The sequence below is a fragment of the Oncorhynchus nerka genome, linkage group LG28, assembly GCF_034236695.1.
Source record: "Oncorhynchus nerka isolate Pitt River linkage group LG28, Oner_Uvic_2.0, whole genome shotgun sequence".
Classification (NCBI taxonomy): Eukaryota; Metazoa; Chordata; class Actinopteri; order Salmoniformes; family Salmonidae; genus Oncorhynchus; species Oncorhynchus nerka.
Window position 1 is genome coordinate 63,459,567 of NC_088423.1, and position 23,234 is coordinate 63,482,800.

The 23,234-nt window shown below is 40.3% G+C and overlaps 1 protein-coding gene across 1 annotated transcript in view; it reads left to right on the top strand.

The window, feature by feature from the left end:
• Window positions 1-8,877, top strand: part of LOC115113522 (cadherin-11-like) — a 76,853-nt gene extending 67,976 nt beyond the window's left edge. Inside the window, exons 7-12 of the mRNA XM_029641286.2 lie at window positions 1,168-1,421; window positions 1,854-1,990; window positions 2,597-2,718; window positions 2,907-3,024; window positions 6,534-6,785; window positions 7,216-8,877. Coding sequence (XP_029497146.1) covers window positions 1,168-1,421; window positions 1,854-1,990; window positions 2,597-2,718; window positions 2,907-3,024; window positions 6,534-6,785; window positions 7,216-7,712 — 1,380 coding nt within the window. The 3' untranslated portion in view covers window positions 7,713-8,877. The remainder of the gene's footprint in view (window positions 1-1,167; window positions 1,422-1,853; window positions 1,991-2,596; window positions 2,719-2,906; window positions 3,025-6,533; window positions 6,786-7,215) is intronic.
• The last annotated feature ends 14,357 nt before the right edge of the window (window positions 8,878-23,234 follow it).

Below are 23,234 nucleotides of genomic sequence, written 5' to 3' on the forward strand. Positions count from 1 at the left end.
GATTAGTTTCAGCAGCAAATTATTAAGTGCCAAAATAAAAGAACAGAGAGAGAGAGATAGCGAGACGGGGGAGGGTTGAGAGGAGGGAGACAGAAAGAAATGGAGATGGGAGAGAAAGAGAGGAGAGAGAGAGAGATAAAGGGGGGGGGGGGGGTGAGACAGAGAGCAAGGGGACCACAGCTTCAGGAGACAACGTCAGTGAGGAACATTCACCGACCTGTTAAAGGAAAGAACTGGGTCATGGCTGTTCCTACCACTTCATTAAAGACATGCAAAAGAAATACTGAAGGATGAACAAAAAAACTGAGATAGGAAAACAACTTCACATCAATCACCACACAGGCAGAGAGAGAGATAAAGTGTGTGTTTGTTTGAGTGTGTGCATCCTGGTATGGCGCCCCCTCAACTCCGGTCGGTACTTTAAAGTCTCACTCGGTATTTTATGCGAGTGATGTGAGACAGGGTAATAAGAAAACATGCAGATGTGTGAAAGCAGTCAGAGGCTGTAGAGGGATAAGGGTTGTTCACACTAAATGGCCATTAACTATGTTTGTGCATAATTGATTTGGGAGTGTCTTTCCATTTTCTTGCAAGTAAATGAACTGGTGGTGATTTGAGGCTATGACTTAGATAAGGCATTAAACTGAAACAAGGGTCATCTTAGGTACAAGGACTGAGCAAAGAATGTCTTGGTGTTGTCTCATGCTGACTCATCACTGTCTTATTTTGCAACAGCACCCTCTAGCTAGCATCTCAACTCCATACTGACATTTGATTTGACCCTCTTAGAAAAAAGGCATCCCAAATAGGTTCTTCGGCTGGATAAACATTTTTGGTTCTAGGTAGAACTCTCTTTGGTTCCAGGCAGAACCCTTTTGCAGGAGAAAGGGTTCTACATAGAACCTAAAAGGGTTCTACCTGTAACCAAAATGGTTCTACCTGCAACCAGAAAGGGTTCTTTGAATGGTTCTCCTATGGGGACAACCGAAGAACCCTCTAAGGTTCTAGATAGCAGTGTACAGCTACAGTAAATACTTTTTTATGATGCAGTAATTGTATTATAGAAATAATTACGTTTAGACAACCTTCTCATTTTTGTCCCAAGATATTAATGATGATATAGTTTGAATGTATTATTGCTAAATCCACTCTGCTCCCTCTTTCCAGCCTGTGGACTTTGAGACTAAGAGGGCATACACCCTGAGAGTAGAGGCATCCAATACACACGTGGACCCCCGCTTCATCGCCTGGGGACCCTACAAAGACACAGCCACGGTTAAGGTTATGGTGGAGGACGCAGATGAGCCGCCTGCTTTCCTGGCAACTAGCTACAGCTTCGAGGTGGAGGAGAATGCCCACGATGGGACCGTGGTGGGCCGTGTACACGCTAAAGACACAGACGTGGCTAACAACCCTGTCAGGTAGGCTTCTTGGAACACTCTCTGTCACTCTCTCTGTTACTCATTTGTGTTTGTTTTTAGCGCCGCTGTCAACCCCACCCAGACCCATTGTGTTATAATACATCCTTGCTGTTTTAAATTGCCAATGTTATGTTGATATGTAGATGATTTCAGTTTCAAAGGCCTCGTCTTGTCAACATAAAATAGTGCAGGGCCCTACTCAATCAGTAAACAAAAGAAATAGCCTATATTATTTCCTGCTCTGCGGGAGCAAATATTTAAATGAACATGCCGTTTCTTTGTTGTAACTATAAACCTTGTTCCATTGAATACATTCATCCAAATAATGCAAACGTGCATTCCTACAGCACAATAATAATTAGGCTTTTGATTTATCTAAGGAACCAGGCCCTAATCGAATACGTGTTTACTTATCATTACTGTTCACTGCAGGTACATGATTCCACGCTACACGGACGTTGAGCAGTTCTTCAGTGTCGGCCCGGAGGATGGCATCATCAAGACCACCAGACCGCTGGACCGGGAGACACTACCCTGGCACAACATCTCTGTCAGCGCCACTGAGATTGGTACGCCACCCTCCAATATCCACCTCGGGTTTCAAATTAGAGGGTAGCTGGAAATATCAGAGACATCATGCCTCCCAATCCAGGAACTGTTGTGTTCCCACCCGGCTCTTATGTGGTCCTAGAGTCGCCACCCCTCAAGATGTTTTTAAGAGAAGATTACCACAAAGTGCCTTTCAAAAACTGAAATGAGTAGCTAGAGACTACTGCAAAACATCCACATCCCCCCCAAATCAGAAATAAACATCTTTAAGTTGCTGTTCGCTGTCTGTGTGATTCTACTCCAGATGATTATGTCTGGTTTTGAAGTATATCTGTATCAAATATGTCCATCTCTCCTATCAGGGATAATTTGATGCATCAAAAATGTTGTCTGGAACTTTAGAGATCAAGCAGTTCTGTTATATTATGCATGACACTTGTCTGACAGCATCATTTCCAAGCATTCAACAACCTACATCATTTCTTATACAATAAATAGGTTCATACTGTGCTGTCTTCTCATTGTGTTTGCAGTGGGAGCTGGTTTTGTTTTCTAGCCAGGCAAATCCCATGAATGCGCACTGAATCACTAACTTGTTTGTTATTCATTTTTGTCATTCTGCACAGGGGGACATCACCAAGATACAAAAGTACGTGTCAACATCAAAGTCAAAGATATGAATGACAACGCCCCTGAGTTTGCCACACAGAACGAAATCCTTGTGTGTGAAAATGCCTCCCCTGGCAAAGTAAGTCTAATCATTCACAATGTATATTGTACTTTTACCCAAGTCACATTTAGATAAGACAGATCTTTATGCATACTAGTAACCACCATGTGCAAAAATATATTTATATTATAGTGACTATATTGAATATGTTCAGTGTTTTGGTGAACTCGGTCTGTACTAACTCCTATGTGTGTTGTTCAACTCAGCTCATAGAGACAGTCAGTGCGGTGGACAAGGATGAGATGGCCCACCGACAGTACTTCCACTTCAGCATCGCCCCAGAGGCTGTCAACAACCACAACTTCTCCCTGAAAGACAACAGAGGTGGGTGGGCTCAAACGTTCTATTTCCATCAACGAGAAGAGCGACTTCTGTTTGGTCCAGTACTCCAGTCAGTGAGATAGAACAACTCGGGGTCTTTTTCCTTCTTTACATCAAATCAGGTTTCTCTACATTTGCACTGTTTATGCATCGGAAGTGATTCAGCAGATCTTTGTAGACTGAAGTTGGATTTGAAGCTAGATCCCATAGAGCTCCCCACTTATTAATTACCATGGGTGTCTCTCTGGCGTCCTAGCCTCTACATCGGTGAACTGCTGCGTAGGAGACTGAGCCTGTTGGATCAGTTTGCGGAGCTTGTGATTGCATTAGTTATCCCTACATCACACTCTGTCTGATCAGCCAGGGGTGGAGAAGTGAGAGAGAGCGAGAGAGATAGCACCTTTCCTTCTGCCTGCCGTGTTTGGGGGCCTGCCTGGCTGGTGACTCATCCCAGCTGTGATTAAGCTCAAAGCCCTTTCCAGTCTGCCAGTCACAGTGATGGAGCGGCTGGTTAGGCGATCCTGGTCAGAAAGAGTACCTGTTACATTCCATTTCAACAGATGAGGCACAGTGGTATTTATCCCCAGAGGATGCCATCTCTCATCAGAGGAGAATTAGTCATCATGGGAATAGCATTCATCAACCTTGTTGATAAACTCTCGGATTAAAGATAATGAGAAGCAAAAGTTAATCACAGAGTGTTGACTCCATAAAAATGCTTGATTAGACTTGCTTATATCCATAGAGATTGCTCAGGACCATGTGACAAAGCTATTGCAATAACTACGATGGAGACATTCAACAGCTGCTGCGAGTAGTTCAGTCAGCATTGCCATCTTTGAACAAGCAATTACATGACACTTCTCTTAATGACATGCATCCATCAATATTTTCATTCTATAAACTTAAGCTCTTTTTTTCATCGTCAGCCATCTCTTTTAATACTCTTCCAGACCGCGCCGTGGTCACAAGCCACTTCCAAGCATATCTGCTTCTGTGATGGAGGAGAATGAATGAGGGGGAATGAATGTGTTAATTACAGTTTAATGGGATCATTTAAAAAAATAAAAATCCCCAGATAAAGTCATATCAAACTGTTCCAAGCAGTGCTGCAGTGACTATACAGCAGCCAGCATGGCGAGGACTGGCTCTCTACCCGTTTGATCTGCTTTCATTTTTTTTTTTTTATATATATATTTTTTTACCTTTATTTAACTAGGCAAGTCAGTTAATTAAGAACAAATGGTTATTTACAACGATGGTCTACCAAAAGGAAAAAGGTCTCCTGCGGGGACCTGGGACGATGAATAAATACAATATAAATATAGGACTAAACACACATCACAACAAGAGAGACACCACAACACTACATAAAGAGAGACCTAAGACATAGCAAGGCAGCAACACATGACATCACAGCATGGTAGCAACACAACACGACAACAACATCGTAGCAACGCAACATGGTAGCAGCACAAAACATGGTACAAATATTATTGTGCACAGACAACAGCACAGAGGGCAAGAAAGTAGAGACAACAATGCATCATGCAAAGCCACCACAACTGTCAGTAAGAGTGTCTTTGAATGAAGAGATTGAGATAAAACTGTCCAGTTTGAGCATTTGTTGCAGCTCGTTCCAGTCGCCAGCTGCAGCGAACTGAAAAGAGGAGCGACCCAGGGATGTGTGTGCTTTGGGAACCTTTAACAGAATGTGAATGTCAGAAAGGGTGTTGTATGTGGAGGATGAGGGCTGCAGTAGATATCTCACATAGGGGGGAGTGAGGCCTAAGAGGGTTTTATAAATAAGCATCAACCAGTGGGTCTTGCGACGGGGATACACAGATGACCAGTTTATAGAGGAGTATAGAGTGCAGTGATGTGTCCTACAAGGAGCATTGGTGGCAAATCTGATGGCCGAATGGTAAAGAACATCTAGCCGCTCAAGAGCACCCTTACCTGCCGATCTATAAATTATGTCTCTGTAATCTAGCGTAGGTAGGATGGTCATCTGAATCAGGGTTAGTTTGGCACCTGGGCTGAAAGAGGAGCAATTACGATAGAGGAAACTAAGTCTTGATTTAACTTTAGCCTAGAGCTTTGATATGTGCTGAGAGAAGGACAGTGCACCGTCTAGCCATACTCCTAAGTACTTGTATGAGGTGACTACCTCAAGCTCTAAACCCTCAGAGGTAGTAGTAACACCTGTGGGAAGAAGGGCATTCTTCTTCCCAAACCAGATTACCTTTGTTTTGGAGGGGGAGTCAAAATGAGTGCTTTTCAACAGTATTTTCAAAAAGCCCACAATATGAGCAGAAAAGATTACAGCCACTCTGATTTGTTGGGTTTATCTGGAGCCAAAAGCCTCCTTTCAAATGGACAGCTTTCCAATCTACATTTATCAATGGATTTTCTCTGGATTTTCAGAGTTTGTGGTGTCTGTCTGAGACAGCGGGGGCTATTTAGTTTTTTCTTGCACTCTCAAAACTGCAGATGTAAGAACACTTAATAAGTATCATTTTATGAAGAAAATGTTCCTTGAAAGCGGCTTCTTATGACGTGCTTCTTTCAGCCATGTTACCTTGTTCATATAGGATATTTAAGTTCTCATGGCTTTAGACTGTGTTCTACTTCAACCCTTAGGAGATACTCTACTAAGACAATGATAACCTATGAGGTCGACCTATAATGAATAGCGCAGGATTCATAGAGCCCTTTCACCCTTCTGTTCTGTATGCACAATAGTTTTTGTCATGAGAAACCTTTTCTGAAAAAGCTATAGTGGGCTGAGGACACCGCTGTGAGAGAGGGAGGGAAAATGACTAAGCCACAAGCACCTAAATGAACTCACTCCATCTCTGTTTCTGAGTGCGACCTTGCACGGAGTCAGGAGAGTGCACTTGGCATCCTTCCACCCTCACCCAGCCCCAAGTAAAACCAATACAGCTACCTCCACTAGAGCTTTGATTGCACTTCTAAAAGCTAATAAATGTTCACAATATTACAATAATGTAATATCTGGAAAAATCACAGCTCATTGCTTCTCCTCCCCGCAGCTATACGTCTGCCTTATGAACTCGTTGGCTAAGTAAAACTCTTTGGTTATAACTATGATCGTGTTAAGCAGTTTGTACAGTCTGTACCTGGAATACAGTGGCTTGCAAAAGTATTCACCCCCTTGGCATTTTTCCTATTTTGTTGCCTTACAACCTGGAATTAAAATTAATATTTTTGGGGGGGTTTGTATCATTTGATTTACACAACATGTCTACCACTTTGAAGATGCATAATATGTTTTATTGTGAAACAAACAACAAATTAGAAAACTTGAGCGTGCATAATTATTCACCCCCTCAAAGTCAATACTTTGTAGAGCCACCTTTTGTAACAATTACAGCTGCAAGTCTCTTGGGGTATGTCTCTATAAGATGTCCCCCCTCAGAGGAGACATTTTGAAGGACCCTCTTTACTCTGTACTTATTATACTTCTGCTCCCCTCTTGTTCACCACAGACAGCACAGCCAGCATATATGTGACCCGGAGGGGCTTCAGCCGGATGACCCAGGATGTCTACTTCCTTCCCATTGAGATCAACGACAACGGCAACCCTCCCATGAGCAGCACCAACACGCTGACCATTCGAGTGTGCAGCTGTGACAGTAAGGACACCATCCTGTCCTGTAACGTGGAGCCTTACATCCTGCCTGCAGGCCTCAGCACCGGAGCTCTCATCGCCATACTCGCCTGTATCGTCATTCTCCTGGGTGAGCATCAGCGCCAAAGAAAACATCAAGTTGCATTCAATCTGTTGTTGATCTAATATTTAACTTGTTTGATATTTTATACCATCTTGAGTGGTGCTTATCCTTAATGTTTTCAGAATACTTTTAAGTATTTATGGGCAGATGCTTGACAGAGTATTAATAGTGTGCGTTTTGATTATGTACACAGGCTCAAATGATTATTTAACTTGCAATTAACACTGTTTAAAAATGTTGACAGATTCATACCACCTGTAATTCAACATACTGTATATTTTTGCACTTCTAATCCAAATTATGTGCAGCTCTGATTTATTTTCCACATCTGTCAAAGCGTGGCTAATTAGGGAATTTGATATGCTAAAGGTATTTAAGAGCTGTAAGAGCTAGAGGTTCTACATGATTGGCTGATTTGATATGTTTCTCATGGCAGCAATCGTGGTGCTGTTTGTGGCACTGCGTCGTCAGAAGAAGGAGCCACTCATCGTCTTCGAGGAGGAAGACATCCGTGAGAACATCATCACCTATGATGATGAAGGCGGTGGAGAGGAGGACACAGAGGCCTTCGACATTGCTACACTACAGAACCCTGACGGTGCCAACGGCTTCCTACCCCGTAAGGACATCAAGCCTGAGCTCCAGTACCCGATGAGGCCTGGCGGGCACCCCGTGGCCAACACTGTGGACGTGGATGATTTCATCAAGACCCGCATTAACGACGCGGACAGCGACCCCACGGCCCCTCCCTATGACTCCATCCAGATCTATGGCTATGAGGGCCGGGGCTCCATCGCTGGATCCCTCAGCTCCCTGGAATCGGTGACCACAGATTCAGACCTAGACTACGACTACCTCCAAAGCTGGGGCCCGCGCTTCAAGAAGCTGGCCGACCTTTACGGCACCAAAGACTCCGCCGATGACAACTCTTAACGTTCACCCATTTCCCCGACCATCTCCTTGCGCCCTTTCTCCAACCCTCCACTGACTGTGTGGTGCTTGAAGTTTACTATAAGTATACCACAAGCATTTTTATTTATAGTAAACTTTGTTATTTGTACGTGTAAAGTATACCTGCAGTATACTAGATACCTGTTGGGGATGTTTGGTAAGGAAGGACAGATGGTATTGAGGAGTTGGAGACAAGAGCGAGAGAAAGAAAGAAAGATAAAAAACTGAAAAATTAAACAAAAACAAAAAAATCACCTCTGTGGGATGTACTGGTGTGTATGAAAAATGAAGACATGCTTAATGTTTGTGGTGAGAGATCAAATAACACTTGGTATTTCACTTTTTTAGTCATTTTGTAGGTTACTACGGTTTGGGGTTGGAATGTGGGTCACAGAGAGACATGTAATTGTTGATACTGTGAATGAGCTCACAAAGGAGAAGAGAAAATTGTTGCCTTATATCAATGAAAAACCTATGAGAAAACAGTAACAGAAAACCTGAGACTGGTCGCTCCTGTAGCACCTCCCTCTTCCTGAGGAAGATGGATTCAACAAAAACAGAGACAGTGTTTTTTCACAAATCCAGAGAAAAATCCCCCCTTTCAGCCCAATCTCACCAATGATCAATCACAAGGAAAGACCTGTGAGCTCAAAAATCGCCTTAAGTAATGGACTTTCTTGCATCACAGTGCATTTTTTGCAACTTGAAAAGTATATCCTAAAGCAAGCTGAAGTCCATATAACGTATGTACAGTACAATGTGCAAATATGTCTCTTGAGGATCAAATTTGCGCCTATTGGTTCTTGTAAATCTTTTTTATTTTTTAATTATGTTATGATTACTATGATTTTTTTTTTTGTTCTCTTAATTTTTTACATTTTCTTTGTTTGGCGTATGTTTTTCTCCCTCGTTGAGAAGATAGCAATCTGTCCTGTTGTAGTGAATAATGCCTAATTTCTATGTCGAATTTATGGTACCTATTTGTAAAATGTTCTTATTTTAGTACACATGCAGATATCAGTATTTCAACATGTAAGAAAATGTTACAGCATCACCCTTATATTTTATGAACATTGTACTGTTGCTTTATTATGTGCTTCTATCTAAGAAGCGAAACACTTTGAAATAAATGCTTTTTATAAAATGATTGACGTTAATAAATCTGTAAGAGCAAAAGAGCAATCTGTTCTTTCCCTAGAGGTGATCTATGTTATGATATTGAATAGTGTCTACTCGATGATGCTGGGAGGACTTAGAGCAATAAAGGAGGTCAATATACAGTAGCAAACTGTGACACAGAACAACCAGTGACACCATGAACATGCACACACATTCACACACACCACACACACTGCCCACACACACACTGCACATCCTTTACAGAGCTTTTCACTGGTATGGACCCAGCAGTCAGTGTTCACATTGACCATTTCCTGAGATGAACGTATCTCTCCCAGGGTTGCTCTAGAGCGAACTTATTCAACCTCTCCAAGGGATGCTTCCCAGCTAAAGGTCAATGTGCACTTTAACACTAAAAAAAGCCAGACCTGGATGGACCCCACTTTGAGACATTTTGACAGCAACATTCTAATAAGTACATTTCATATACAGTGCCTTCAGAAAGTATTCACACCCTTTGACTTTTTCCACATTTTGTTGTGTTACAGTCTAAATTTAAACTGTATTACATTTAGATTACTTGTCACTGGCCTACACGCGATACCCCATAATGTCAAAGTGGAATTATGTTTTTTGAAATGTTTACAAATTGATTAAAAATGAAAAAGCTGAAATGTCTTGAGTCAATAAGTATTCAACCCCTTTGTTATGGCAAGCCTAAATAAGTTTAGGATTAAAAAAAATGTTTTTTAAATCACATAATGAGTGATGGACGCACTCTGTGTGCAATAGTGTTTAACATGTTTTTTTTTTAATGACTACCTCATATCTGTACCGCACACATACAAGTACATGTAAGGTCCCTCAGTTGAGCAGTGAATTTCAAACACAGGTACAACCACAAAGACCAAGGAGGTTTTCCAATGCCTCGCAAAGAAGGGTGTCTATCGGTAGAAAAAAACAGACACTGAATATCCCTTTGAGCATGGTGAAGTTATTTATTACACTTTGGGTGGTGTATCAATACACCAGGTCACTAAAAGGTTTAATGGTAGCGATAGGTCAAAACTAAGGTTGGATCAACAACATTGTAGTTACAATAATAATCGAATTGACAGAGTGAAAAGAAGGAAGCCTATACAGAATAAAAATATTCCAAAACAGGCATCCTGTTTACAAGGCACGAAAATAAAACTGCAAAAAATGGGGCAAAGAAATTAACTTCATGTCCTCTATACAACGTGTTATGTTTGGGGCAAATCCAGCACAACACATCACTGAGTACAACTCTTCATATTTTCAAGCATGGGTGTGGCTGCATCATGTTATGGGTATGCTTGTCAACGGCAAGGATGAGTTTTTTATGATAAAAATAAAAGGAATAGAGCTAAGCAAAGGCAAAATCCTAGAGGAAAACCTGGTTCTGTCTGCTTTCCAACAGAAACTGGGAGACAAATTAACCTTTCAGCAGGACAATAACCTAAAACACAAGGCCAAATATAGACTGGAGTTGCTTACCAAGACGACATGTCTCTGAGTGGCCTAGTTACAGTTCTGACTTAAATCGTCTTGAAAATCTATGGCAAGACTTGAAAATGGCTGTCTAGCAATGTGCAACAACCAATTTGAAAGAGCTTAAAGAATTTTAAAAAAATGATCTGCAAATATTGTAATGTCCAGGTGTGCAAAGCTCTTAGAAACAAATCCAGAAAGACTAATCACTGTCAAAGGTGTTTCTAACATGTATTAACTCAGGAGGTTAAAAACATATTAAATCAAAATATATTAGTGCTATTTTTTTTATATTTATTTTACAAATGTTATAATTTTTGTAGATTGTTGACAAAAAAGGACAATTAAATAAACGTTTATCCCACTTTGTAACACAACAAAATGTGTAAAAAGTCAAGGGGTGTGAATACTTTCTGAAAGCACTGTGTAACACAAATAATCATTTGTTTTTGTTTATGAAGGTCTGGGGTAACATTAGGATACACTTTTTTTTCAAAGAACACTAGCAATTTCATTACCATGTGTGGAGCATATGGAACAGCGGTTATTCTTGGAAATTATATTTTGCTTTGATTAATACTGTTTGAGGTCGGTTCGGTTTCGGTTAGATTATATTTAAAAAATTCTGGTTTGTGATTTTGGTTCAGATAATTATTTTTAAACATTAAATGCATTATGAAATAATGACATTAAAATGATTTTAGAGCTTTTTATTGGAAATTCCAAAGCCAAAAATAGTGAACAATAGTGAACAAATATTCCATAGTCTCCTTAGGTATACATCCACATTAGGTATACATCAATAAAAATACACATTTTCAGTGTTTATGTTACTTATTTTTTATATGATTACTTATTATTTTTCATTCCTTTAGTCATCCTATTTAGCTAGACTAGTCTGCTTAAGCATGCTGTAGAGTTGTCAGACAAAATCATTTGACTATGTATTGGTCATTGTAGTTAATTACTTTGTTCCATCGCTGAACCACAGTACCAGTAAAAAGTTTGGAGACACCAAATCATTCAAGGGTTTTTCATTATTTTGACTATTTTCTACATTGTAGAATAATAGTGAAGACATCAAAACTAGGAAAAAACACATAATGGAATCATATAGTAACCAAACAAAGTGTTAAACAAATCAAAATATATTTGAGATTCTTCAAATTAGCCACCCTTTGCCTCGATGACAGCTTTGCACACTGTTGATATTCTCTCAACCAGCTTCATGAGGTAGTCACCTGGAATGCTTTTCAAATAACAGGTGTGCCTTGTCAAAAGTTAATTTATGGAATTTCTTTCCTTGTCAATGCATTTGAGCCAATCAGTTGTGTTGTGACAAGATAGGGGTGGTATACAGAAGATAACCCTATTTGGTAAAAGACCAAGTCCATATTATGGCAAGAACAGCTAAAATAAGGAAAGATAAATGACAGTCCATCATTACTTTAAGACATGAAGGTTAGTCAATTCATTTCAAGAGCGGTCACAAAAACCATCAAGCGCTATGATGAAACTGGCTCTCATGAGGACCGCCACAGGAAAGGAAGACTCAGAGTTACCTCTGCTGCAGAGGATAAGTTAGATTTACCAGCCCAAATAAATGCTTCAAAGAGTTCAAATAACAGACACATCTCAACATCAACTGTTCAGAGGAGACTGCGTGAATCAGGCCTTCATGGTCGAATTGCTGCAACTAAACCGAGCAATGGAAATTATACCGGTGGAAAAGTTTCCTTTGGTCTGTTGAATCCAAATGTGAGATATTTGGTTCCAACCGCCGTGTCGTTGTGAGACGCAGAGTAGGTGAACGGATGATCTCTGCATGTGTGGTTCCCACCGTGAAGCATGGAGGAGGAGGTATGATGGTGGGGGGTGCATTGCTGGTGATACTGTCTGTGATTTATTTAGAATTCAAGGAACACTTAGCCAGCAGGGTTATCACAGCATTCTGCAGCAATACTCCATCCCATGTGGGTTGTTCTTAGTGGGACTATCATTTATTTTTCAATGGGACGATGACCAAGGAGAGTGATGGAGTGCTGCATCAGATGACCTGGCCTCCACAATCAGTTGACCTCAACCCAATTGAGATGGTTTTGATTTGTTTAACACTTTTTGGTTTACTACCTGAATCCATGTGTTATTTCATAGTGTTGATGTCTTCACTATTAGTCTACAATGTATGAAATAGTAAAAATAAAGAAAAACCCTTGAATGAGTAGGTGTGTCCAAACGTTTGACTGGTACTGTATGTGTCTTGAATAGATTTATTTAGGAAAGGTCAAGGACGGAGGGGGCATGACTTTAAAAATGGCAGAGGTACTTCCATTTTAAATTCATATGCAGTCAAAATGACTGCCTCTGCATATGTAGTGTTAAAAAACAATGGCAAAGAGAGGGAATAAAATGTTACTTCCCTCCACCTGAATGAGGCTTACAACTAATTTCCCCTGGGAGGTAACTGGAGGTAAACAGAAACTCAACATCCTCTAAAACCCCCGACCCCTCCCCTATGTGAGTCTCATTCTCCTACTCCTCCCCTACCTGAGTCTGGCAGGAGCCTGGGAATCAGCCTCTGATGGAGGGGCAACACACTGAGAAACACTCAGTTACTCTAACAGGGACCTTGCTAAAGTGAGTGAGAAAAGTGCTGTGTGAGCCTTTTGACCTTGGAATTACTGTAGTTTTAAACTCTAAGGTGTGTACTTCAATATCATGATTGTTTGGGATAAATATATATATTTCCCCAGTGTTATCATTGCCATTTGGCTTTGCATTATAATTTTAAAGCTACAATCAAATCAAATCAAATGTATTTATATAGCCCTTCGTACATCAGCTGATATCTCAAAGTGCTGTACAGAAACCCAGCCTAAAACCCCAAACAGCAAGCAATGCAGGCGTAGAAGCACGGTGGCTAGGAAAAAACTCCCTAGAAAGGCCAAAACCTAGGAAGAAACCTAGAGAGTAACCAGGCTATGAGGGGTGGCCAGTCAGTCCTCTTCTGGCTATGCCGGGTGGAGATTATAAAGAACATGGCCAAGATGTTCAAATGTTCATAAATGACCAGCATGGTCAAATAATAATAATCACAGGCAGAACAGTTGAAACTGGAGCAGCAGCACGGCCAGGTGGACTGGGTACAGCAAGGAGTCATCATGCCAGGTAGTCCTGAGGCATGGTCCTCCGAAAGAGAGAAAGAGAGAATTAGAGAGAGCATACTTAAATTCACACAGGACACCGGATAGGACAGGAGAAGTACTCCAGATATAACAAACTGACCCTAGCCTGACAATATGTAACCTGAGTTATATATCTGTCATTCTCTTTGACGACAGGTTTAAGAAGCTGTAGATTTGTTCTATGTGCGCTATTTCTATGCTTTCGTTTTTGTGCGTTTTACTTTTGCTTTCGTACACCAGCTTAAAATACAATATTTATGGTTATGGAAAATATATTTCACAGCGGTTTAAATGGTACAATGATTCTCTACACATTGACTGCTTGTTTTGTCACATAAACTGAATTCAGGCAAACCATTGGCAGAGAGATATCTGCATATTGCAACTTTAAGTGTGCAAGATTACCTTTGACCAATTTCCTTTTTAGAGCAAAAACAAGGCCAGCATATCAAGCTGTATCAAGAATGAAGACAGCAGCAGAACAAATTTAATCAGGGTGTTATTGCTTTTTTCATGTTTGCTTTAAGCCTTAACCACAGTCATCTTGTCAGAGTGGATGATAACATGAGAGTAATCTCAAATGTACAAGCGGCATGAGACAGCATCCCTGGTTAACTGATCGGCAATATCTTCAATGATATTACAATTTGTGTACTTCTGGCCCTCGGATGAATGTCAATCACTTTCTTGTGTTTATTATCCTTATAATGTGTTAGCCTTTCACGAAAGAGACTGATTAACCCTTGTTTTTTTAAATGCAGATGACAGTGTGTCCTCAGTGTTTCAGGACGTCAACCCTGTTTAAATCCGAAGAGTAACGTCCCATATCTGTTCAGGATGCAATGCTGTTGGACCTGAGAAATAACATGTTTAGAAGAAAGACTACAGGTCAGCATGCTGTGCCAAGGTTACCTGACATTACAACTACTGTTAAGCATAATATGTACATATATGTCTGGATAAATATAGATATCACCATGGAGCCCATAAGCTTCATTTGATGTATGAGAGAGAGGTGTATGGATCAGGTGTCAGTGTATGGATGTGAGGAGGGCAGAGTAGGCAGCTGGTCTTACTCACCGTTACCTGTGACAGGTCTGTGGGTGGCCCTGCCAACAGTCTGCCACCTCTCCCATCTCTCTAGGCTGAGGAGAGCCCCTAGCCGAACTCTCTTTCCATTAGCCAAGCCACTGAGGTGATTATCCTGCAACCTCAAGGCCCCGGAGGGCCTCTCTAATTCCTCTCTCAGGGATTGGGCGGCAGGCTTTGACCTCCCTCACTCCTCCACAAGCCAGAGAGGGAGGAGATGATGCACTCCAGCAGGCTGCAGGGTTGTCTCTTATCTCTGGAATCCATAAAAAAGTGTCAGATTCTTCCTCAGGAACCATGAATCAATAGTTCCTTTCTGACACTGGTGCTGCAGACATTAAGTGTTGGTCCCAAACACCACCTGGGGCTGGAGGAATGGGAGAGAAAGGGAGTTTGGAAATTAGCCATCTCTGACACATTCAATTATCTTGTTTTGTGGCTACACTTGTTGTTTGTGGGGTGTGCGTACATGCCTCTGCGTGTGTAAATTCTCAATTGAAAGCAGTGGAGGTGAATGTGACAACACCCCTCTTTGTCAGTACAGTATGTCATTGTATGTTTGAAACATCCAAATGTGTGTCAAGAACCACGGAGTTTGGGGAATTAGAGACAACTTCTAACTCTGTACTGCAGGGGTCAGGGGACAGCCCTCTGTGCAGTCCCATAATTGACCTTTTATATCCAGTCATATGTGGGAGATTGTAGACAAGAGGGCGAGGGACTCCTTGTTTTGCAGACTACGAATGCAACCTGTTTGTCTCATCTTTATAGTTGTCCCTGGCCGCAGATCAGAGTAATAAATTATGCACAACCAACATGACAGCAACATGAAATCTGACCAAGGCAAATGACTCAGTCTGTGTGTAATTGCTCACAGATAATTATGCATTGTACCGTAGCTGAGTAACCTCAGACTTGGAACATAACACTGACTGTCAGCTGATTGTTTTTTTTTGTGTGTCTCTTTGTACATTTTTTCTCTGTGTTGATTTGGTGTTCCATGCCATTACATGGTGCCACAATCACATGTTTTTTTTGTGTCTGAAACCCCTCGGTACATTCAGCGGAATACTCTTCAACATAATACCTCGCAGTTAGAGGGAAGGGGGACATGGCTGCCGACTAGTGCAGCAAATGACTTTAACTTTAAGCAACCACAACAGACTAGAGAATGGAAGCTGGCAAATATTTGATAAAAGTGTATAAATATGACATGAGATTCTCAATTGGTTTTGCTCAACTCCTCTTGTCCTCTTCTCCTTTTGAAAAAGGTTGAAGGTAATCGACGAGAGGAGGCGAAGGAGAGGAAATGTGGAAACCAACACTCTTGTATGAAATGATTCTCTCCTTCTCCACATCAGGCACATTTACTAAATATATCTGTAAAGTGGTTAAAAGAAATGTAGCTGGTTGTGCCAGATTTTAAATATAAAATGGAAGTAGAGTATCGTTTTTAAATGTGTGCATGGTTCTCTCTCTCCTACATATGGTAACCATTTATCTATTTCTGGGTCTTGTAGGAGACCACAATGGAGGAGTCGAGGAGAGGAAGGTTGTGGCTAGTTAGAGTCGGGTCGGGGACAACTGTAGCATTTTAGCTATCTCTAACCCTTTTCCTAATTCTCCTAACCTGATACGTTAATTCTCCTAACCTGATACATTAATTCTCCTAACCTGATACGTTAATTCTCCTAACCTGATACGTTAATTCTCCAAACCTAATACCCAAATTCTCCTAACCTAATACCCAAATTCTCCTAACCTTCTGCTTCAGTTCTCCTAACATGCTACGCAATGCCACCTCTACCTTTAACTGTACACCATATAACTAAAACTTTTAACCAATTGAGAATTTCCCAAAGATATTAAAGCCCACATGCAGTCTTTTTAATTGTATTTTTTCAATCATCAATGTTTGCATAATAAATCACTGTGTGTGTTTATTTCATGAAAGTAACTAAAACTATTTATGATCATTTATTTCCTCCAGCCTCCCTTTGCCATTGAAATGCTCAGACTGATGGTGTGGGCATGTTGATACAAATGTTAATATATTTACGTGCACAGCCCAGATTGGCAGACAGGATCCTCTAGAGTCGAGACTCCAGAGAGCCTACCCCGCTTATCCTTTAAAGTAGGAGGATACATATGCAAAAAAAAAAGATGACTGTTCATTGGTCAGAATACTCAGATCAGATTGTGATGTCATGCTGTGGGCCAAAAAATTCCAGCCCACTTGAAAAGGCAGAAATTCCAGGCATTTTCTTTTTTTTCTAAAGAAAAGCTCTTACAATAAAATGGCATTATCATAATTTTCACAATGTCAGAGTGTCATTTTGTCCTCAAAGTGTGGAAATGTCATAAATAAACAGGAAATCACGTTTTTGACTGCCCTGACCCTTTAAAAAGGCCAGCCCTTCAACCCTCTCTGTTGAATAAAATTACATTCAAACTTACACTACCGGTTGTCTGTGCGGTTGGTCCTTCAGTGGCTCGAAATGTGAGACATATCTTCAGGGAAGTATTATTTATCTGACTTTTTAGAGCGCCTATGCCGTTTAAATTTATATCACCAGCTACATGCGCAAAACCATGTGAACACCTGCAATGCTTTGGTTAGTATGCATGCATCGCGTGCATGCACTTCCGTCTTGGGCACGTGCCTTAGGTCATGAGCAAACACATCTTGATTGCCACACACAGAGACCTGTGTTTTGAAGTCAGTTTAATAATAATAATTTTGACCCACTGACAGACCACGGACAGACAATTGGCAAAGTAGGTTCAAATATTTTATTGAACATTCGTTTCAGACAAGTGACGTTAAGGTGTGCTTAATGCTTAGCACACCAACCGCATTATTGTATTTTGGTACACCAGAATTACATTAATTTCCAATGTACGGCTGGATTTATCGAACGTATGCGTTAAACTGTATACGTAGACGGCTTGACAGAAATGTTAGCAGAAGGGAAATGTTGAACTTTTGTTGCCTACATATCCAGATGATGTTGCTTACTATTTTGCGCAGTGACGCTGTCGTCAAAGCTTTAATACAATTTATGCACCACACCGAATGCACTGCAACGCAATGCTGTAAGGCAAACGCAGCGTTTCATTGGAGAGGAATGTAATTCTGGTGTACCAAAATGCAATGACTGTCGGTGTGATCGAAGCATTAGGCCTACAGTGCTGTTAGCTTCCAACTATGCTAGTCCTCTTTTGCATGTGACATGTCATACTTTATGAATGCGTTTGTCACATTGAGGATAACAGTTTTTGACAAATGTAGCATTTAGCTAAGCCTAACCCTATCCCCTTTCTTAACCTTAACAACATTCTCCTAACCTGCTACTTTAATTATCCCAATCTGCTGCGTTAATAACTCCTTACCTGCGGCGTTAGTTCTCCCGACCTGCTACATAAAGTCGCTTCTGTCTGTAGCTGGGTTATGCTACTGTATAGCTAAAATGTTCCAGTTGTCTACAAACAATCAGTATCACTGTAGGAAGATTAATTGCTTATTTAAATTTTCTTACCAGCAATTGCATCCTCCAACCAAAATAGTTAGGTAATGTCCCTTCTTATGCCACTTAAACAATTGTCAAACACATTAACTCAATGAATACCTTTTTGCACGAGATGATCTAATTACCACAATTTCAGCTTCTAAACATGCAGATTGACTTTAAAGTATGCCATCACTTTTCTGGTCTACAACAGCTGACGTGAATGTGTCGGTCTTCACCTCAAAATGTCGAACTTTGTGTACTGTAAAAGTTACTGCAGGAAATGTGGGAGGAAAAATAAATAAAAGCTGGACATGCCTGGTGATTTATGGGACGTCAGAGGAAACTAGCAATAGCTTAGCTTCCATAATTCACACCAGGATCCTGAAAAAGTTTCAGGGTCATATTACTTTTCTGATCCATGCCCTTCCCCCAAATAGGAAATGGGAATAAATCCATATTTTGCTTCAGCAGTTTGTCTCCTTTCCCAGTTTCATACCAAACACCTGGGACTCTTGAAAGAGCAGATAGTGTTCATGCCGGCATTGCTGCCTTAATCCTACTGACTTTTTTATAAAATACAAACTATTCAAAGTACATTTCAGTCATTTAGCAGCCACTCTTATCCAGAGCAACTTACAGGACCAATTAGGTTTACGTGCCTTGTCCAAGGGCGCATTGATACGTTTTTCACCTAGTCAGCTGAGGGATTTGAACAAGCAACCTTTGCAGTTACTGGCCCAACGCTCTTAACCACTAGGCTACCAGCTGCCATAATCTAATTAAATATTCAGAATAAATGTGTTAACTGTTGTGCTATTTTCAGTTACCTACCTAGCTTATGTTTTAAGGTAAACATGGGATCAAACTATGCACTGCATGAAGTTATTGATTATCTCCACTTGTTTCCATCACAGTTATTGATTACTGCCCCGTGGGCCTTTAGAATACATGGATATTGGTATTACTAAAAAAGAACACTTGGGGGCATCAGAAAGTTGGAAAAGTAGCTCTTGATGATATTTTGTCAAGTTTGTCTTGCAATGTGTTGGAGAGTTTCTCTGACATATTTTAAGTACTTTCTGCTCAGCTCCATGTAAGCATGCACATTTGGAACTAGCAGGTACGGCCATTATATGTGGCAGCAAGTGACAAGGGAGCATGTAAGTAGGCCAACCTAATACCTAGTATCTAAGATTAGTAAAAAAATAAAAAAGCTTCAGACAAGTATTTTAGTACCTACACAGGAGAGCCCGTAAGAAAACAATTAGGATTCTTTTGCCACTTTGATTAACATTTTACTTTTTTTTTGTCTCTCAGGCTTAACTCACTAGAGGTATAGCTAATTAAAACATATATATTTTCAACTCTTAATAAGTAGGTTCACTGTGCATGCTGATGTAGTGGGGCTTGTTCCATATGTCTGATTTCACTAGATTTGGGTGTATTAGCTAATAAGGCATTGTTGTAAGTTTATGATACAGGTGTACACAAGAAGGCGTTAACTCTAGAGTTTCATTACACTCTGTATCTCATAAAAAATAAATTTGACTTTGATTAATTCCTCATGGTAGACCCAACATACTGTACCTTTTTGCTTAACAGTGCCTTACAGTAGACTCTACCTGTCTAGAAAAGTAATGCCATTACGGCAATAGAAAAAAAAACATACTCTAACGTAATAGAGAATTACGTTTGTAAATCTGCTCTGAAATGTGAGTATTTGTTTCTGATTAGCTTGAAGGGCATTCTAGAGCGTGCATTATTTCCCAAAAACAAGCTGCTTTTGAAAGCAAAAGTCAAATTGAAAACATTATTGGCATTGTTAAATTAGATTTTCATAATGGCATGCTAGGACTGATGGTTTGATTAGCTAAACTATCAAGTCTGTTTGTTTGGTTAACATAGCACCTACTGTAGCTATCTAGTAAACTTGCTAGCTAGCTACATCAGTGGATGTTCAATTACAGTGTTTTCAACAGTGTGTTCAATTACAGCCATGGTATAAAAGGTATAATCAACTCGGGGCCATATGCCATATGCGTTCTCTGGAAAACAATGCAACGCGTTGTGGAACACACCTTCACATCGTTCATTATTTCCCATAGAACGCATAGCCCCTCATTGATTATCTCTTATTATACAACAGGTGGGTCTAATCCTAAATGCTGATTGGTTAAAACCACATTCCAGCCGGCGTCTATTCCACAAGTTACCACCAGCTAAATCTATGTTGTTAAAATGACTATTTACTCTGTTCCATCTCACTGCGCAATCCACTGTCTCATCAGCCCAACCAGCTAATTTATAAACTTGATCTGCACTATAAAAGCATCTAGACATGATCTCACATTTCTTTTAGACTAGCATTTCGTTTTTCAACAGCGGAGATTTGTATAAACCTTACTGAACGTTTCTCAGCCAGTCGAAATCATGAATCAGCGGGCATCATTTTTATGGATAAATATTTAAAAAAAATCTATTGAAAAAAGGTTAAACTAAATGAAGGGCAGTTAGTTTGCAGTCTTTCCAGCTTCTGTTTGAAGTGATTTTGTTACTGTACTGTAGCTTTGTTGTTGGCTAGCTCCTCTGAACAACAGTATCCTGACGAGTGAGCACATTTTCTATGAGGTGAAATTGTGCCTCATTAGCTCATTGGTATGGATGTATCCAAATAAATGTCACTATAAAACAGTTTAAACAAATGCAAATGTAGCTACTTTGCTGTTATTCTAGCTGCAATGTTTGACGTGACTGTAAATTAGCCGTAGTTGGCCAGCTAGCCATCAAGGAAAAATAACGTTGCCAGCCAATGTGGCAATGGAACATTTCAACAACAAAAAAAGACAGGGTCGTGTCCATAGATGCAGAGCAAAAAGACTGAACGACTTGGTCGCGTCTCTGGCAACCGAACCGATAGAACGAACGACCAACCAGTTTGCACAGCATTCCTAGATTTGTGTCGGGACTATATCTTTTGGAAGGATGAAATAGTATGAATAAATTGATCAAAATAACGTTTTTAACGAAAATATGGACATTTTTATTTGAATATGTTGGTAACCCGTTGTAAAGAAGTGATTATGCCTGAGAAGCCGGTGTTGTTAGACTGTGCCAATATATCCTCCAAACACCGGCTTCTCGAGCGTTATCACTTCAATATCATATGGCTGAATGTATGATCATCTTGATTTATCCAGTATGCTAAAGGGCATGATTTGTCGCTATGGTGCACTGCACAACATTTATCAAATAATCGTAGTTTATTGAATAAGGCCATTAATTCATATATTTATTAAAGACTCATGTAAAATACAATTGCATATTTATGTGAACATTTTCAAAAATGCCAGGCTACCTGAATCTCTTGATTAAAAATGTGCAGGATTATCTTAGTATTCATAGTATTCATTAACCTCTGTAATGTATATATATTTAACCGAAAGGTAAGATAACTTATTTTAAACCACTAGATATCATCATTTGCATATTACTGCTGTGGACTTGACTCTCTAAAGTGGAGGCTAACACTCCCAATTGTAACCTAATTTCTATATGGCCGTTTAAAAATTACCACTCATAATTAGGTTAATTAAAACGAGTTCTATTATTTCCTTCAACTTTAAGACAGATACAGCATACTCCTTTTTCAATTATATCAAAGGTTTGTGGTTCAACGACAGGCAGGCAATATGATACATTATCTGTACCTGTCTATGTGTGTGAAACTAAAATAACCCAACCGTAGCTTTAGCTGTGGGTGTCGGACACCAGCATCTCTATCCTGTCCTGTTACAGCGGAGTCACATTTTCATGAACAATGCAGTCCTTGTTCCAATATGTCAAAATTGTATCATTACCCCTCTCATGCACACACTCTATCGTTGGTGCAAAAGCCATCATGGTGGTCATCTTTGACTCTTACACTTTTCTAGAAAACAATCGACTAGAACCGTCTGTGAGAGGCCACTACAGCCTACAGGTTGCCTTGAGGATGTGTTGACAATGAAGAGAGGGTAAATCAGACCCCACTGTCAGAGCTACTGTTTACTCAAGTGCTCAAGCACACGACGCAGTCAGGAAGTACTCTTATCCACAACGACATCTAATCACACCCTGAGGTGGTGGTGGTGCAGAGAGAGTATAGGCAGCTCAGTAGACCGGATCGCTCACTGTCATCCAATCAAAACGGTCTGAAATCCTCTCCTAATCCATTAAGGAAGTAGTGGTGCATACTCCTTTTTAGTTAAAGAGTAACACTAATCACGTCAAGTAAGACATAGTCACGTCTGTCAAAGGGACTCTCTCCAGTCCTTATAGAGTATTGTCAACTCAAAGGGTTGCTTGGGATTGTTGTGAAGCGGTGCTCAAAAGCAGAGTGGGTAGATGCAGATGGAAAACAAATGTGTGCAGATCATGAAAAAATGGTGAACTATGGTTCACTTAAACCGATCTCTCCAGTAAGTTTCAGGCACTTTGTTGCCTTTTCTATATCTTAACCAGCCCCTTAGTTTTCTGTATGTAGCCTATGCACTCTACAGAATGTGGCTTAACAACAGAGTACCAGTAAAGTGGTTGAAGAGGAGGTATGGGTGAGAAGGGTCAGTGTTTGGGGTCCCAGGCTGCACCGTTCAGTCCCAGAGCAGAAAAACGTAGCTTTTTCTAATTCTACTACAGTGCATGAGTAGGTCTTCTATCAATAAGGAACAAGAACCATATGTGGAAAATTCCCTTCCATTTGTAAAATCATGAGAAGTCAGTTGAAGGTTTGATTCGGAAACAAATGAATTCATATCATGATTCTTCTGAGGGTAAATATTGTTGGTATGTGTAGGAGTATACAATAGCAATGAATTACAATCCCTTTTATGATATGTTTTCTGTAACCAGGACGAGGTGGAATGATTTACAGAGTGTATTGTATAATGTAGATGAATTACTTTACTTCATGAAATTGTAGTGTGTATAACCTGATGGGGATATGGAGCGACACATCTAGCATAGACGATCCAGGTGGGAATTGTGATCCAGAATAGGAGCCCATGCCCTGGTCAAAGTTATCCCACAGGTGATACAGTAACTCATTGTGG